Source organism: Sander lucioperca, chromosome 5, assembly GCF_008315115.2.
Source record: "Sander lucioperca isolate FBNREF2018 chromosome 5, SLUC_FBN_1.2, whole genome shotgun sequence".
NCBI classification, from domain to species: domain Eukaryota; kingdom Metazoa; phylum Chordata; class Actinopteri; order Perciformes; family Percidae; genus Sander; species Sander lucioperca.
Window position 1 is genome coordinate 3,181,416 of NC_050177.1, and position 17,393 is coordinate 3,198,808.

Here is a 17,393-nt window from a genome sequence, read left to right on the forward strand (position 1 = left end):
GATCTTCCTGGGCTAAGCTGCCATTGCATCCTGACCACCGTCGATAGGTCCAGCTGGTCACAGGAAGTGGTGGGCTTATATGCTTCAGGGTGACGTAACTGCACTGTGGGACAGTCTACACTGCAGAAAGTGACCTGAAGGCTATTATAATACATCGGAAATATTATTTGTAGACGGGTGTAAATCTCTCACGGTCTAATTTGTCTCGTATGTTCATCTTTAGACACTGTTAGACTTCTGTTACTATTGAAAGGCATTATAGCTGTTGGCTTTGTTTTTAAAGCAAGTATTCGTCACTAGAGCTGAGTGGTGTGAACATTTTCACATCCCGTATTTGGTTAAAATGTTGCCTCTCTCTTCCCAATGTTGTACACAATAACAACATCTTGTTGAAACAATTAGTCAAATAATCAATGAGCTAGTAGATCAACAAGCAAATATTCAACAAATGTATTGCTAGCCAGTTAATTTCACTATTTTCTGACCTTTTTAAAGGCTAAACAATAAATCTACAATACTGGTTATTTTCAGCCCTACAGACATGGTTAATTAACTGTTTTATCCACACATCTTCTAGCCCTATACTTCACTGCCACCCCTTTTTCTTTACTTGCTTCGATCAGCCCTACCTTCCTTTACTAACAGTACATAGCTCCAATCCTTTGCACAATAGAAAAATACATTCCAGACATGCTTCAGTGATATTACAATAAGCATCAATATTATACAATATTACAACTCGGTAGGAACAAGTTTCGCAAGCGTCTATTCATTCTGCCTTCCCTGCAGCTGAGCTACTGTTCAGGCTTTAGTGGCAGGTGCCACGAAGAGCCTTTCACTCAACAATGGTTTGGATCCATTTCCCTTTACTCATTGTTTTATAAATGTTTTAGTAGTAACTGCTGTATGTGCATACTTAAGTTTGTTTTAAGATTTGAGTGCACAATAAAAATGCTAACTGCTAAGGTGAACACTGGGTGTGTCTTCCCAATGCAAAGTGTTGTCTTTGTCTGAAACATAGTGGTGGTGAAACGTACACGCTTGGCAGCATGAGGCCTTTGTTTCAGTGAGTCGGGACAGGTGCTTGGCACTGTTGTGTCTAATGCCACTACACAGTAACTGTCTGTCTGTACATTTGTGTATTTAATTGGTTGTTCTGGTCACATCTTGCTCATGCTATGAATCCTGGACAAAAAAGATCAGAGCATGAAATTTATTCTGCAGCTGTTTACAGTAAAGTGCTCCTGTGTTATCAATGATGTATGAAGTCAAGCCTTTGTGGACAGAGAAAAACATGGCATTGTATGGCACAGTACCTCTGGTATTTGCAAATGTCATTGACGCCCATTTCTATTTTGGTTCACTATGAGAGACCCATCCTAAAATATGACATTCTATTTTCTATAAACATACCTGACGTCTATGGCAAACAAAGGTCTGTCTGTGAGAGCACAGCTCTCGACTTTGACTATCTGAAAACCCAACTTATCACTACTGCTATGATACTGTAGGAAAGGTCTGTGTGTGTAGTATTGCATGGAGCCATGAGGAAATGTAGCAATGTCAGATGAAAATGATTACAGGAGAAAGTTTGCATGGAAATCATTTATTATTGTTTTATCAGTAGCTGCTGGGGTACGTTTAGTTTGGTGATATAGCTACTCCCACTCGTAAAAATATATTAAAAAAAATATATAGTGATGGGTTGTTTGACTGGGTTGGTTTCCTGCTGAGAACCATGGTTCTCAGCAGGAAACCGATGGAGTGCCTTCTCCAGGTAGGGAATGAGTCCTTACCCCAAGTGAAGGAGTTCAAGTACCTTGGAGTCTTGTTCGCGAGTGAGGGGACAATGGAGCGGGAGATTGGTCGGAGAATCGGCGCAGCGGGTGCGATATTACATTCAATTTATCGCACCGTTGTGACGAAAAGAGAGCTGAGCCAGAAGGCAAAGCTCTCGATCTACCGGTCAGTTTTTGTTCCTACCCTCACCTATGGTCATGAAGGCTGGGTCATGACCGAAAGAACGAGATCCAGGGTACAAGTGGCCGAAATAGGTTTCCTCAGGAGGGTGGCTGGCGTCTCCCTTAGAGATAGGGTGAGAAGTTCAGGCATCCGTGAGGAGCTCGGAGTAGAGCCGCTGCTCCTTCGCGTCGAAAGGAGCCAGTTGAGGTGGTTCGGGCATCTGGTAAGGATGCCCCCTGGGCGCCTCCCTAGGGAGGTGTTCCAGGCACGTCCAGCTGGGAGGAGGCCTCGGGGAAGACCCAGGACTAGGTGGAGGGATTATATCTCCAACCTGGCCTGGGAACGCCTCGGGATCCCCCAGTCGGAGCTGGTTAATGTGGCTCGGGAAAGGGAAGTTTGGGGTCCCCTGCTGGAGCTGCTACCCCCGCGACCCGTTACCGGATAAGCGGACGAAGATGGATGGATGGATGGGTTGTTTGACATTACAGATTAAACTTGTTGATACATTTAGACATGATTCACATGGACAGTTTTATGATATAGTATAGTTGTTGAGGTTTTAAGATTGTGCTCAGAGAGTTGTCTGCTGCATGTGTTTCCCTGCTGGTCTAGGATTGGATTTTACCTAGTCTCGCATTGCCAGATTTTCCTCCACAGCACTGCGGAGGAGGGTCTGGCTAGTCCACACAGCATTCCGGGATGGGAGAAAAACGTACTCTGGTTTATTGACATTTCTTTAAACCAATCCCTGCGCCCAATGGAGCAACGGTGTCTCTGCCTGGAAAGGCTCGGGAAGGAACTTGTTTTGGGGAAACGTTCAAAGGTTGTTTCAGTCATGCAAAAGAAAACTCAGATTGGACAGATAGTCTAGCTAGCTGTCTGGATTTACCCTGCAGAGATCTGAGGAGCAGTTAACCATCATCTTCATGAATCAACCGGAGTTTAGAATGTCAACACAAAGAAAGCAGAAGGTGACGATTTTGGCTAAAATCATAATCACGATTAATCGAACAAGTTACCTCGATTACGATTATTGAACGATTATTTAAAAAAAAAATTCTTTTCTTATACTGTAAATATGTTCACGGTTATTTTTTCTAATGAAAGAGTGCATAATCCTATCTTTGTGATTCTAAAATAAGGAAACAACACACAGATAGCAATTAATGCTTATTTATTAAATATTTCAAACAACTGAACTGAAATCTACAACAGTAGATTTTAAATGAAATAAAAACATCTTATAAAACAGTAATTTAAGTTTTAATGTAAAAAAAAAAAAGTTTCCTAAAAATTTAGAAAATAAATAATAAATGTCCATCATAAGATTAACGGGAACCTGTGGTTAACTGTCTTTTCGGAGTCAAACTCCACAAGCATGTCCACCCACCCACACACACACACACACAGTCTCACACACATACATCCACAGCGCAGCAGGCAGAGGCGGGGTCTGTTCTGAGTATAATAAAGCCCCGTCTGTGTTGAGCAAAACATTACGTGAATTACTACGAGAATGGACGTGCATTTAATATAGGAAAAGTGCACAAGAATTAGCATCATTTGTTGTTGTTGTATGTGGCGCTAAGGTCTAGTGACGATGCTATAAAGACCGTTGCCGTGCTTGCGTCGCTCCCTTACCCCTCCTACCAGTCCCTATGGCCACTTGGCCAGTGGGAATGCAAACGGGAAAAAAGATTTTGGGGGGGAGTAGTTCTTAGAACTGCTTACAACTCTAAAAAGTACAAGTACTATTCGATCGGAAAGCACCTATGGTCGCAGACTGGACAGGGCGGAGTCACGTGACTACACACGCGGAGGCCGTAATATGTTTTAAGGGGAAAGTACATTAACACACAGTGGGCGGCCGCGGAAATATTAATAGGATTAAAAGACCGAAATAACCGACTTGGTAAAATTACGTCGGTTATAGGCTCTGAATTTCGGTTACGATTATTTTTCGATTAATCATCCAGCCCTAAGGTGACGGACATCCGGCCGAAATTAGGGACATCTGGCGGAATTTCCGGCAGCACCTGAGCAATCCCGGAAGTGAAACGTCGTCGATATAGACTAGGTTTTACCTGAACTCTCCTGTTTCCCCACATACTGTGTCCCCTGCTATCAAACTGTCTAAATAAAATATGATGAAGGTGATAAAAGGGGAAATAGTTAATGTGTTGGGTTGCCCACAGAAGTGAAACATTAATGGCGCTTACCCACTGCTAGTACCAGCTCGGCTCGGCTCGGCTCGACTCAACTCGGCCGCGGTGCCCCGTCCTCCTTTTTCCATTGCAGATTTAGTACCACCTCATGCGTGAGGCGAGCGTGGCTGGTCGTCATAGCGACGCCGCAGGAAACTGCCGTGAGCTAACGCGACACACACACAGAACGTTTGTTTTTGACTCTCGGCATGTGGCTGTTGCCACAGCCAGAAGACACATTTTGTTTCAAAAGAAGCTGGAGGCAGCAAAAAAAACCACAGCTGGCTAAACTATTTAAAAATGGCGGGTTTGTTCAGGACACCCCCGTCTGGGTGGTAGACCCCCGTCTTTGGTATCGCCTCAGCTCGCTTGAAAAAAAAGTCCCTGTTAGCAGGTACCAGGGACTTTTTTTCATAATGGAAAACCAAAAAAAGCGAGTAGAGGCGAGTTGAGCAGGTACCATGTGATGGAAAAACGGCATTAGTTTTGCTAAATAACCCTTTGTTTGTAAGTCACTTATCTTTTGTTTATTTGTGGACTTTGCCAGTAAAGGAATTAGTAATAATAAAACCCTACAATCTTTGGCCTAATTTAGCATAGTTACTCATACTCATGCGCCCAAACAGAACTTTGGCTGCATTGTCTCATTCTCAAGGTGATTTACTGTAGCGTAGCCTCATATCGAAGACAGGAACAGTGCTGTTTCACACCACTGCTGTTCTCTGCTTTCAGTCTAACTGGACATGCTGTGTTTTTGGTTCATCTCTCAGTACAAACCGAGATTAATCGGGACAAAAAGTGTTGCATCTTTCTGTTTTGTCACAGCAGGGAGTCTTAGTGAGTAAGCTAGTTGGTAGTGATGGACTTGGGAGTAAAGTAAGGGAAGCTTTTAGCGGTTAGCCTAACAGCCAAACGGCTATCAGTGCTGGCAATGAAAAAAACACATTTCACTCTTCAGAGGTTGCAGGTGCTTCAGCTTCAATTACATTTGCCTTAACTTGTAGCTTGGGGCTCTACGTGCAGATCCAGTCACCACACACACCACACACTCAGAAATAGCAGAGCATCATGGTTATTTATGTGACAGTGAGCAGCCAATTTATGTAGTCCTCACACTATTAGATTATGGTGATTAGCGTGATGCAATCCACTAGCTTCTTTGCCCCACAGGGTACAACAAGCACTTGCTGTTTATGCACACATAGATAAATGAGCTCAGATATGCACTAAGATATGGCTAGTCAAGTGTATAGAGAGGATTAAGCTAAACAGTGCTGTTTTCTGTTTTAACTATCTTTATTTTCGCCGTCACAATAATCTGAGTTTAAACCTGTCTAATTGACTAGAAAGGGCTTTTATTTCGTTTTTTTTATTCAGGAGTTTGTGTAAGGAAGCAGTTAAGCGTGCCTGGGTCATTGTTTAAGTTCAGTATAGTGTGTATGTGTGTGCTGGCATGGCTGTTTCCTGATGGATATCTGGATTGAAGCCAGTTCCGGAGAGTTACATTTAAAAAGTGATGACTGGAGCTAAATGGTAAACCAGAATTGCAAACACTTAATCCCGTTTTGTTTCCCAGTGCATCATCATCTACATTTATTTTTAATTTCTCTGTATCATTTTTAACAGAACATCCACCACATTATAAAATTCAGTGTCCAAAATAATATTAACCCTGGCCCAACAAAGCAGGTGCTCCCTTTCCCTTTGCATGTGTCATTATTTAAACCGATGCATGCAACTTCATTTCACATGCTTCCTTGCTAACAGATTATCAAGAGTGCGCCTAAATGTGATCTGACAGACGCTTAACAATTCCCAACACTAACTAATTTTTTTAAACTGAGCGACAGGATTGGGAATTAGTTTGCTTTGGGGTGAAATACTGATAGTTTATGTTTTATCTTTATAATTTGCATCCGCCACTTGCAATATTTCCATTCGGTTGGAATAACTGCTCTAGGCTCCAATGAGCAGATCAAAACCTGTGATGGCGGACACAGTGTGAATGCTTTGCATATGACTGGTCATGTTACCTGTAGTAAATGCCCTTTCACATGAACCTCTTGATCTAATCAGAGTACTTTAACTGTTCTTCTCTTACCGTTCCTATTTGCAATATTTAAAGCTGATCCACTGACAAAATAAGTGATGAAAAATGTCCATATTTGTTTGAAGACATCACGTTGATAGACTCATAAACAGAGTTGTTCAAACCTGTTATGCAATTTATTGCAATCAATTCAGTGACTTCCAAAAAATCCTCAGATTACATAAAAATGGCTTTCATAGGGCGATCATTTAAAAGCGAAACAAACATGGGTATGTAAGTATTATGCTAAACTCTAAGTGTAGTTGTCCTCAAGGTACTTACACCTGATCTAGCTTAGTTCATCTAATAAAATGTTGAAAATAACTTTTGGTAGATTTGTTGCCGGGCTCAGTTCGTGTTTGATCTGCATTTCCCTTTTAGCCTTAAGAAAAAAAGATAATACAGCTGCATGCTGATATTACAGCTACTTGTAAATCTGCCAATCCAGACAGGCTCTCATTCTGTAAGGTTAACCCTTGCTTGCTGTGCTGTGGTGTATTAGGGCAGTACGGTGCTAGCTGAGCTACTTTATCACAGCCAGCAGGAAACAGGAAGGGAGCAGCCAGCTGCAAGGTCAGAGGTCAGTCTATAGCATGAGGGGGATGGTGGACAAAAAAACTAGTGTTCAGAAAAAAAGGGTTTGGCTTGTTGTCGTGGTTAAGAATGACTGGGAGACGGAAAAAGAAAATACTATAGACATGACAATCCAGAGTAGGTCAGCAAACCATTCTCTGTACGGCTGTATCCCACTGACTCTACAATGTCTGTGTTGGTACAGCAGCTTAAAGAGCTGCAACAGTTGTAGGAGTGCTGGCTACTGCCAACACACACACACACACACACACACACACACACACACACACATACATACACACACACACACACACACACACACACACACACACAAGCTGGTTTTGAAAGCTGGAGAGAGATACAGACTGAAAGAGACGAAGAGATGCTAAAACAGATATTGGCCTGTCCTGCTACATATGAGATTAGATTTGAACCTGTATCTTAGAGTTTACAGTTTCAAAATAATATTCATCCTGCCTTTTTGAAAGCTCTCTCTATCAAAAAAACGCAACAAAGTCTCATTCACTGTGCAAATCTCGTGCCAGAGACAGCTGTGCCACCCTGTGAGCTTGATGCCAGTCAGACCCGTGTTTGCTTTCACATTTATTCTCTCTCTGTCTCTTGACTCACACATACAATATGGATGTTTGCTGTTACATAGTCTATGTGGACTCAATGTATATATGTTGTGTAGAAAAAGCCTAGACTGGTGTTTCCCGAAAACTATTGACCCAAGGCTTGTGACCCCCGGACATTGTTTTAACACAATCTAAAGTGCAAATGTCACATGTTTGGGGATCGCAGGTATGGTAGGTTTACTGTCTGTCTTTTGCCTAAACAGCTCCTCCTGCAAGTTTATAATGGTGGTTATTTGTCTTGGTTTTTCTTGCTTTACAAGAAAACCTTTTGTCTCAATCAGCTTCTATTTTCTCAATCAGCTCTTATTATGTCCTCCGTACATGAACATACAATTTACTGGAATCATTCACAAGTTCCCACTTTTCCATTGTGATAATGCTGCTTTTCTCTCTTTTACATAATTGGAAACTGAATATCTTTGGGTTTTGGACTGTTGGTCGTAACAAAACAAGACATTTGAAGACATCATCTTGTGTTCTGACACATTGTGATGGACATTTTTTTTCACATTTATTTTTGACATTTTGTACCTTTTAAACAATTAATCGATAATATAATCTGCAGATTCATCTATAATGAAAATAATTGTTGGTTGCAGCACTAATTGCATTTTTGTTTTGATACATGATAACTCATTTTGTAAAAATTGTTGCTGGAACACAGGGGAGACAGAAAGGCTTTTTTAAAAAGCCACTGCTTATGCTGTTAGTGGCAGTGGCTAGCCAGCTAAATAGCAGCTCACAGATTTGTGGTTTGCTCTGTTAAAGTGCTCATATTATGCTTTTTGGCTTTTCCCCTTTCCTTTATTGTGTTATATCTTTTTGTGCACGTTAAAGGTTTACAAAAGGAAAAAGTCCAAAGTCCACCCCAAAGGGACTTACCATCTCCAACAGAAAACACTGTTCACAAACTGCTCCAAACAGCTCTACTGTAGTCCAGCCTTTACTTCTGTGACAAACGTGCGTCACTTTGTAACACACGTTATAATGCTCGCCTAGCTGCTAGCATGGCACGCCCTCATACTCTGCTTCTGACTAGCTAGCAGTACTTACTGCACATGTGCGACTCCCACCAAAGATGGAACAGAAGTGAGATGTCTCACTCTGTAGCTAAAACAGAGAGCTCAACACACAGGGTGAAAAGAGGAGCTACAGCAATGTGCAGTACAACAAAAATATGGTGTTTTCTGAAAATTAAACCACATAAACCTATTCTGGTACAACCTCTAAATACAATTATAAACCTGAAAATGAGCATAATGGCCCTCATTTATCAACCTAACATAGAAACCAGCGCAGAAATCATCTTACGACAGGCTTTACATGTGATTCATGAAACGTTCGTATCACACCAATCAGAGCGTAAGGTCGTACATTGATAAATGCAGCGGCTGGAAACGATCGTGATTTAAATTTCACTCCCCAACATATTCTCGGTTTTGAGGCCTCGCCCATACAATTTATGACATGGCGAGACGTAATCTGGCTAAGAAGCGGCACTTTTCAGAAGTGGAGATTGAAACCCTGATATCTCAGGTTCATTTGCACTAACGTGTGTATGTTATTTGTCAGCCTGAAAACTGTTATTAAAGGCTGTAGTAAGAATGCGGAATGGAAAGACATCACTGATGCAGTCAACAGTGTTGTTGTGGTAAATCAGACTCCAGCTAAAGTTTATTTAATTTATACATCCTTGACATGTATGCTACAGTCCTAATAGTAATATACAGGCTTATATTGTAATCTCTTAGGCATACATGGTGTACCTATATTTAAATAAACACACAGTTGCAGAGTTTATGCAATGTCTTTTATTTTACTCATGTTTTTTTCATGAGTCAGAACCAGGCAACCGTGAGGTGTGAGGTAGAGCGCGTGTCCTCCGCGCCCCCCGTGCTGGACCACCACCCCGACCCTGTCTCCTGACAGCAGAGGGGCTGGAAAAACAAGCTGAAATATGTCAGTCAATGGCAGAAAAATCAATCGTTCACTTGTGGCCATTAATGACACTTTAAAAGAGAAACGAAAAGCTGAAGAATAAATTAAAATGTTGTGCATCGTCATGTTTCCTGTATTGAATATCATGGCCGAACATAACACTATACCTTTAAAAAGTGAGGAATAATATCCTGTCTCCTTTGTATAGCCCCAGTTGGTGCCGTGCTGGACACTGCTCTCTGGGCATCGGGGTCATCTGGCTCCATCATCACTACATTTATGGCACCCTGTTTTCCTGCACAATGGTGTGCAGAACCCCACAGGCTAAAACACTGTTGCAGACTTTTTCTGCCGTGTATGGGTCCCCCCCGCTGATGCAAGACAGAGCCATCTTTAATCCATCCCTTAATCAATCTGATGGAGCGCTCCACCGTGGCCCGTGTGTGTACGTGTGCACTGTTCTACCGGCGAATAGAGGTCTTCTATAAGAGCCAGATCTGCCATTGCTGATAAATGATCAATCTGATTATATGCTGCACTGCAAGTCCACACTGACTCGAAAACTTGCCTACACAAGTTTAAACTTGATGTGAGATTTTTTTTTTTCATTTGTTTTAATTATTATTAGCAATTATTATTATTATTTTGGGGGCTTTTCCCTTTTATTATAGAGTGACAGTGGATAGACAGGAAAGGGGGAGAGAGATGGGGGAAGACACGCAGCAGGTCGGATTCGAACCCACGCCACTGCAGGACTCAGCCAACATGGGGCGAACGCTCCCCAGTAATGTTTGTTTTAAACATTCAGTATGATAATATTAGGTGTTTGCTTAGCGGTGAATGAAACATGAAGTAAAATTGCGCTCCTTTCTCCACTCTGCTCTGAAGCAGCGACGCTGCGGTGCTCGTGCACGTCTGTGTGTGGGTCAGAGCCCAGAGGAGAGGCTACTTTCTAATCTTGCTAGCTTTTCAACATTACCAACCCTGCCTTTAATCAGGGCATCCCCACTACTCATACAAGCCCATATCATTAGCATATGTGGGTGAATTAGAAATGAAATGAAATGGTGGGTTTGAAGAGTAGGAATTTATAAGCTTGAAGTCTTAAGTAGCCTCCATGAATGTTTAAAGTTCAAAGATGAGAGGAGTGGATAAGTGGATTCATAAGATGGTAAAATAACCTAGATGTGGAAATGAAAGCTTTCAGTGAAGAGATATTAATTCCACGAGAGAGTGAGGATTCCTGTGTTCATATGATTACCTTGAAGATGAAAGTAAAGCAGGAGGGGGTTGTTGTAACTTGGATAAAAGCACAGGGTAGAGAGAGGTTGACAGAAGAATGGATGAGACTGCGGCTTTAAGGCTCAGTAGGCCTAAAAAGCAGATGCAACAGGAGGACCTCCTGCTGAGGTGATAGCTGCTTAAGAAAACACACAGACATGCAGTGTCCCAAACACTCTGTGATGACACTGGAAAGGGAAGACATTCATGACTACTGTCGTGTTCCTACACAAGCTCCTCAGGGAAATGCCAAAAGTAGTTGAAGGGCGCATTTTCCACATTGAATCAACTGATTAGGATAGCCCTGCATTCAAAGACATACAGTCCTTGCATCTGGCTCCAAATCTTTTGCTGTAGATTTCAAGTGGGCAAAGCAGTTCAATTAGTGTTCACTGTTTGAGGATCATTTACTGCTGAGAGGGTATAAATACAAGGCTTTTATTGCAGTTTGCGAGCATTGCATTTTCTCATTCAGATTCTTGTCTGCTCCCTCTAAGGTAAACTATCACCCTAACAAGCACTGGTCTATTTTTGGAAGGTTCTCAACGTACACTAATCTTATTCATCCATCTTCAGTCACTGTCCTTCCTCATTTACTCTTTCCACTCCCCCCCTCGCTCCACTCATAGGGTGCATAGTGTAGTGTAGGGCAGCTGCAGTGTAGCCACGCTTTCATTGCTGTCTCTCTTGTGCATGTCAATTCACCCTGCACGACAGCCAAGCACAATCTCCCTCTGTGCTGCCTCATAAATCATGTCTTTCTCAGTATAACACTTCTAATGCTGTGATGGGGTTCAGGGGTATGGTGACATTGTGCGGCTTCATTGTCTCGTTTCTCGTGTCTTCCTCAGTTATACTCTTCTCATCTTACTTATAGTCATCTTTTTTTCTCTCCTACTCTTCAGTCTTTTTCTGTCGTCTTTGCTTGTTGACTAGCCTTTTTCAACTGGAATCAGAGCTGTGTACTAGGATATCCTGGCTGCTACATCTCAGTCACTCTGTGATCGTATGTGTGTGTATCTGTGAACACGGCTGTTTTGTCTCTCTGGACCGGAGACTATTTCTGTAAAGTGGAAGCAGCTAAGAACAATCCTCAGTGGGAGAAATCACCAAGCAGAAACCTTACTGCATATTTTAGAAACTATAATGTGTTATTCTTTTGGTAGTGTACAGTTTACATCTGAATCTCATGTTTTTTTAAGAGCTAAGCATTCATTCACATGGCCTCCTCACGTGTGTCAGGACTAAATTGAAGAGTCACTGAGTTTGCCCTGTGGAAAAACAAGTAAAAACAAATGTAGCGTTACTGTTAAGCTTTTTCTTTTCTGGGAAGTTGAAACCCAATCCCAATTTCCCACAACAATGCTAGGCTAATACCATCCAGAAGATCTACATCTACAACCACCACCCATCCATTTTACCGTCCAACAACCGTGGCAACATCTATGTGCATTTTACTCAGCTGTTGTTTGTTTCATCCTCTTTTAAGTAGACAATTATATTCAATTTAATTCAATTTATTTATAGTATCAAATCATAGCAAGAGTAATCTCTAGACACTTTACAGATAGAGTAGGTTTAGACCACACTCTATAATTTACAAAGCCCCAAAAATTCTAGTAATTCCCTAGTAATTTATATCACATACCAGGGAACCTCAATTTCCGGTGGTGGTGATGACAATTTAAGCTTTTGGTCAACTATTCAGAGAAGCTAGCCGAGTGGATAGCAATGCACTGTCCTCCACACAGACGCAGTTGAACGTCTTCCGAAAGCTACCAATGGACCATGAGAAAAGTGACGTATCTCAGAGAACTGTCATCCACCCTGACCGTTAGATGGCACTTTTGTCAAGACTAATTCCTTAGTGGAGGAAATGAAGAAACAAGCTCTCAAACAAATGAGAAGAGGGATCTAGTCAGAAATATGCATACACAAACAAAAAGGTGTTAGGATTCCACGTTTAACTATTAGTCGTCTTCTATTTAAGGGTTAATGCCCGACGAGCCAAGGTGTCCATTATCACGTTTTAATGGATGATATGTTCCTTCTGCAGATTTAGCTTCACTTATCTTCAACAAACACCCCTAACACAACTTATTTATTGGCCTTTTAAAGCTATAGTGCATTGTTTCTGTCCCCCCCATGAGGAATTTTAAGTAATGACAACAAAACTGTCGGTGCGTCCACATGATAAAGCCTTCCATGACCGCGCATGCGCCCCCACCCCTCCTCCACACAGTTGCTAGTAGCCAAGGAGGACACGGAGGATTAAAAAAAACATGATGGACTCTTCAGAAGAGGTAATTATCTTCACTCAAGTTTTTGCGCGCAAAAGTCGCCGGACGACACAATCTTCTGAACATAGCCATACTGAGAAATACAGAGAGAGTTGTGTGGAGCTGATAGTGTTAACTAGCTTTGTAGCAACTCATTTGGCAATGGCTTGAATGTAACGGACGTTTATTAATATCAAAAAGTTATGCACTAAAGCTTTAACTGTTATTTAATTTGGAAGCCAAAGGATCTCACCGTCACCACTTTTTCACTTTGATATGTTTGGAAAGGAAGTGTAAAAGTAAAAAAAAAAAAAAATCTAAATACATAAAATGAATAATACATATTTGAGTGCAAGAAGTTTTAGAAAGTAGATTTTGCATTATTGTCAGGCTAATCGCATCACTGCATTTTTGTTTTGCATTGCCACAGATGGCTTAGCCAACAGAAATGCTAAATAGAGTATTATTTATAGTTGACTGAGAAAATTATGTTTGATGCACGTTTGAATATGTTTTCTATTTCACTTACTTTCTGTCAGTATTTCATCTACAAGAGAAAAAGTTGGTTCCTACTTCTCATCATGTAAACTAAGCAATGTTAGCAGAACTCATTATGTTGTCACTTTCCCCTGCATTTGCAAACATATGGCTTATAGCACTAATGGCAGACTTGGAACATAACAATTAATAATTCATTATTAAGTGTCATTATTTGTGCAAAATGCACATTTAAACTCCTATTTGCTAGTTAAATCTACAGTATTTACTTCATGCTCTTTTCTTGTGTGGCTACATGGTGATACCTGGTGCATGTATAATTCCAAAGAACTGCATTGTTTAGTTTTTTTTCTTTGTCCTTTTTTTCTACAAATGCCAACCTTGGTAGGTAATGAGAAAAAATCCCTGGCAAGCAACAAAACAAAATAGTTTTCAGTGACCGTCATTAATAACTCTTAACACTTTGCAGCTAAACATTCTTAAACATGATCAGGATTGACCATTGGTGCAGTAAGTAAAGACATGAAAGCTCACACTCTCCCCTCTATTGACTTCTACAGGCGGAACCTCACCAAGCTTTCGTTAATCTTCAGCCACATGCTGGCTGAGCTGAAGGCCATCTTCCCCAATGGTCTGTTTCAGGGTGACAACTTCCGCATCACCAAGGCAGACGCTGCAGAGTTCTGGAGGCACGCCTTCGGGGACAAGTGAGCCCAATTCTATATTACTTTTCATGCATTGAACATTATATTGCCCCAGTGTTTCCAAACTGGCATCCTGGAACCCCATGGGGTCACTAACAGGGTTTTCCCCAAAAAATTGTGTGATGAGAAGTTACTACAGAAAGAATATATAAGTGATATCTGAGAGCAATGGTTTCAGTGTCCTTGCTCTTCTTTCACAGACAATGTATATCTTCTCTGAGATAAATGTTAGGTTATTGAATACAGAGCTCTGTTGACTTAAACATGTATTTTTGGGTGGTCCTTGACATGTAAACATGGGATCCCATGTTCTATATGATCACACACATTTGAGTTAATCAATCCCCAAGTGCACACAGTTAAATTAGATTTTCAGCAAGTGTAGTCATACAAAAATAATTCCGCAACGTGGAACTACAAGAACAGATAGCTGTGTGGTTTATGTATATCTTACAAATTCAGCAGGAACTGACCAACGACATGGGACCATTTGGGAAAGAAAAGTACTGTATTTTGCAAATATTGCCCTAAGTGCATTGAAACGTATCTGTTTGCATATCTGGTAGCTGTCTCTTTAAAAGATTGCATCACGTCAGCATGTATGACCAATGCACTGAAAAAACACTTCCACAAAATAGCATTCACTTATGAATTGGTCGATTATGTAAAAAATCATTTTTCACGATTATTTTGGTCAATATTGAAATCATGATTATTTAATTTAAATATTACTCATTGACTTTTGGAAAGATGTTGCATTTATTGAAGTTAAAAAACAATTAAACAGTTAAACAAATCAACAGTGAAAACACCTTGAACTGTGAAATTTCCCTTCCTACTTTTCACATTTTTAACTTTTTTTTTCTTTCCTTATTCAGAACACAAGACAAAATAAGAGTTTACTTGCAAACATAAAGTGCAAAATAGTCATTCTTGATTACTCTGTTTTTGTGATCATTAGGAGCCAAAATTGCAATCACGATTTAAGAATCTGATTAATTGCACAGCCCCATTGTGAATTATTAGAATTTAGTGATTCACTGGAAATGCAGTTCATATCTGTATTTAGACATTTTGGTGGTGTATTAGATGCGGGCACCAGTGAATTAAGTGCTCATGATGCGCTGAAGAAGCATGCAACAGACCAAGTTACCCAAAGTTCTAATCAATGTCACTGCACCTATGGTATGCTGCAAGGCAGTCTGCAGGTAGTTTACATTCAAGAGTCATGATGTTTTGATGTTCTATTTCAGTTTTTGAAAAGGGATGTCGTCATGTGTTTAGTTTTTTTGTGTTACAGGACCATTGTGCCCTGGAAGATGTTCCGTCAGTCTCTCCATGAGTTTCATCCCATCAGCTCCGGACTGGAGGCCATGGCCCTCAAGTCCACCATAGACCTCACCTGCAACGACTATATCTCTGTTTTTGAGTTTGACATCTTCACCAGGCTATTCCAGGTAGTGAACGCACACACACACACACACACACACACACTTAGCACCGTTCTCCTTGTGTTGTCATTGCGTTGTGAGTTAATGAGTGGTGAAATGTGCAAAGTAACAGGGTGATAGAGAAGACAGAGAGTAATTCATAGCAGTCTGTTAGCCTTGGTGTAGGAAACAAATTTCATTTGAGCAGCACATAATGAACTTAAGCGAATCTGCCACTTATTTTTGGCTAACTCTATCAACTTGTTAGCAGGATTTGCCTGCGGACTTATTCACACTGTCAGACGGGACTGAAGTGGAAAGTTTCCTCCGCTCAACCAGTACAGATAGAAATGTTTACCAATGATTTTGTCCTCTTCATTGGATGTCTGAATTTGCTTTATAAGGCCCAGGCAGGTCTGTGTTTTTTCCAGATAGAGAGCCGGACTAAGCAATCATTAAATGCGTTCTCATGTAATTATTATAAGATTGTACTTTCTTACTGCTAGATGAATAATAAACAACAAGGATGACAATATGTCGAATAATTCCCTGGACAGAAATTAACTTTAGGGCTGTAGATCGTGGTACATTGTAAGTTTATGAGCTGTTTACTTTGCCAAACCTTGACTCAACTTTGTAATTGATAGACCACACTACTAACATAAAGCTCATATGCAGGTATAAAATGAAGCAGCAAAGGATAGAGGAAGGGGGGAGGGCAGAGGGTGGGTTTATCAGGCGTCATCTCCAGAGTTTATCCATAGTATGTAAAGCAAGCATTTTAATTAACCCAGTGCCATATGTAAACAAATGACCATCTCATCTGTATACTTAACATGCTGCATTTTAATGTATTAATTAAATTAAATGTATTATGTAAAACCTCTTTTGTTATATCTCGTATGCAGTAGTGTATGTTGTTTATTCCCTCAGAGACATTATCCCCTGCTACTTGCGTGCAGAGCACCGACAGGACTAATGAAGCCTAAACAGATTACAGACATTTCCTATGACACGCCCTCACACAGAAAAAACCCTTCTCTAAATGTCCTCAAAGGCAGAATAGGAAGTGAGCCTGTTGTCATTTTGAGCTCTTTCCTTCATATGCAGTAGACTGTGGGTGATATGCAGTGTTTTTCTTTATTATTACTATCAAAAGCCTTTCAAATGTTTCGTGCAGTATCTTTAGGTTGAATGATGTGATTATATACCAATATATTGTAAAAGTTAAGTTGCTCTGTTCAGTTAAGTGTAAAAAGAGCAGGTGAAGCACACTTGTTTACTAACCCTGCCAGTCTGCGATCACTTTACACTTAAGGGTACAAGAGAGATGAGATGCAATATGTCAAACATGAATCCAGCAAAAGAGACAGTTTTGACTTGTCACTTCCTGTGAGCAAAAGGTATAAATAACCAACATTAGATTTTAATTTGGGCAAATATGGTGAAGCTACAGGGGAACAGGATGATTTAGCCTGTGCTAAATGCTGATTAAACTGTGCCGTTGACTTTGCGACTCATTTTTAGTGCTGTATGTGTTAATTCTGCTTCCTTTCACACACGAGACAGACTGGTGAGAGCAATTGCGGAACCACCTACACACTACCGTACTCAGTCAGCTAAGGAGTAGTATGAATTATGTTCTGTTTTTTTCCTCCTTGTTGTTGGGGCTAGACTTGTATTGGGCCGAGTAGTTTTTAAAGAAAGAAAAGTAAAGTTGACTTTTGCCTGCTTTATATACGGCATGGGAAGCAGTCTGCTCATGTCCATTTAACCTTCCTCATTCTGTGGCTCCAG

At 40.8% G+C, this 17,393-nt stretch overlaps 1 protein-coding gene across 1 annotated transcript in view; it reads left to right on the forward strand.

Moving 5' to 3' along the window:
* cbl (Cbl proto-oncogene, E3 ubiquitin protein ligase) overlaps nt 1–17,393 on the forward strand; it is a 42,040-nt gene that overhangs the window by 10,330 nt on the left and 14,317 nt on the right. Inside the window, exons 3-4 of the mRNA XM_031297044.2 lie at nt 14,023–14,169; nt 15,467–15,623. Coding sequence (XP_031152904.2) covers nt 14,023–14,169; nt 15,467–15,623 — 304 coding nt within the window. The remainder of the gene's footprint in view (nt 1–14,022; nt 14,170–15,466; nt 15,624–17,393) is intronic.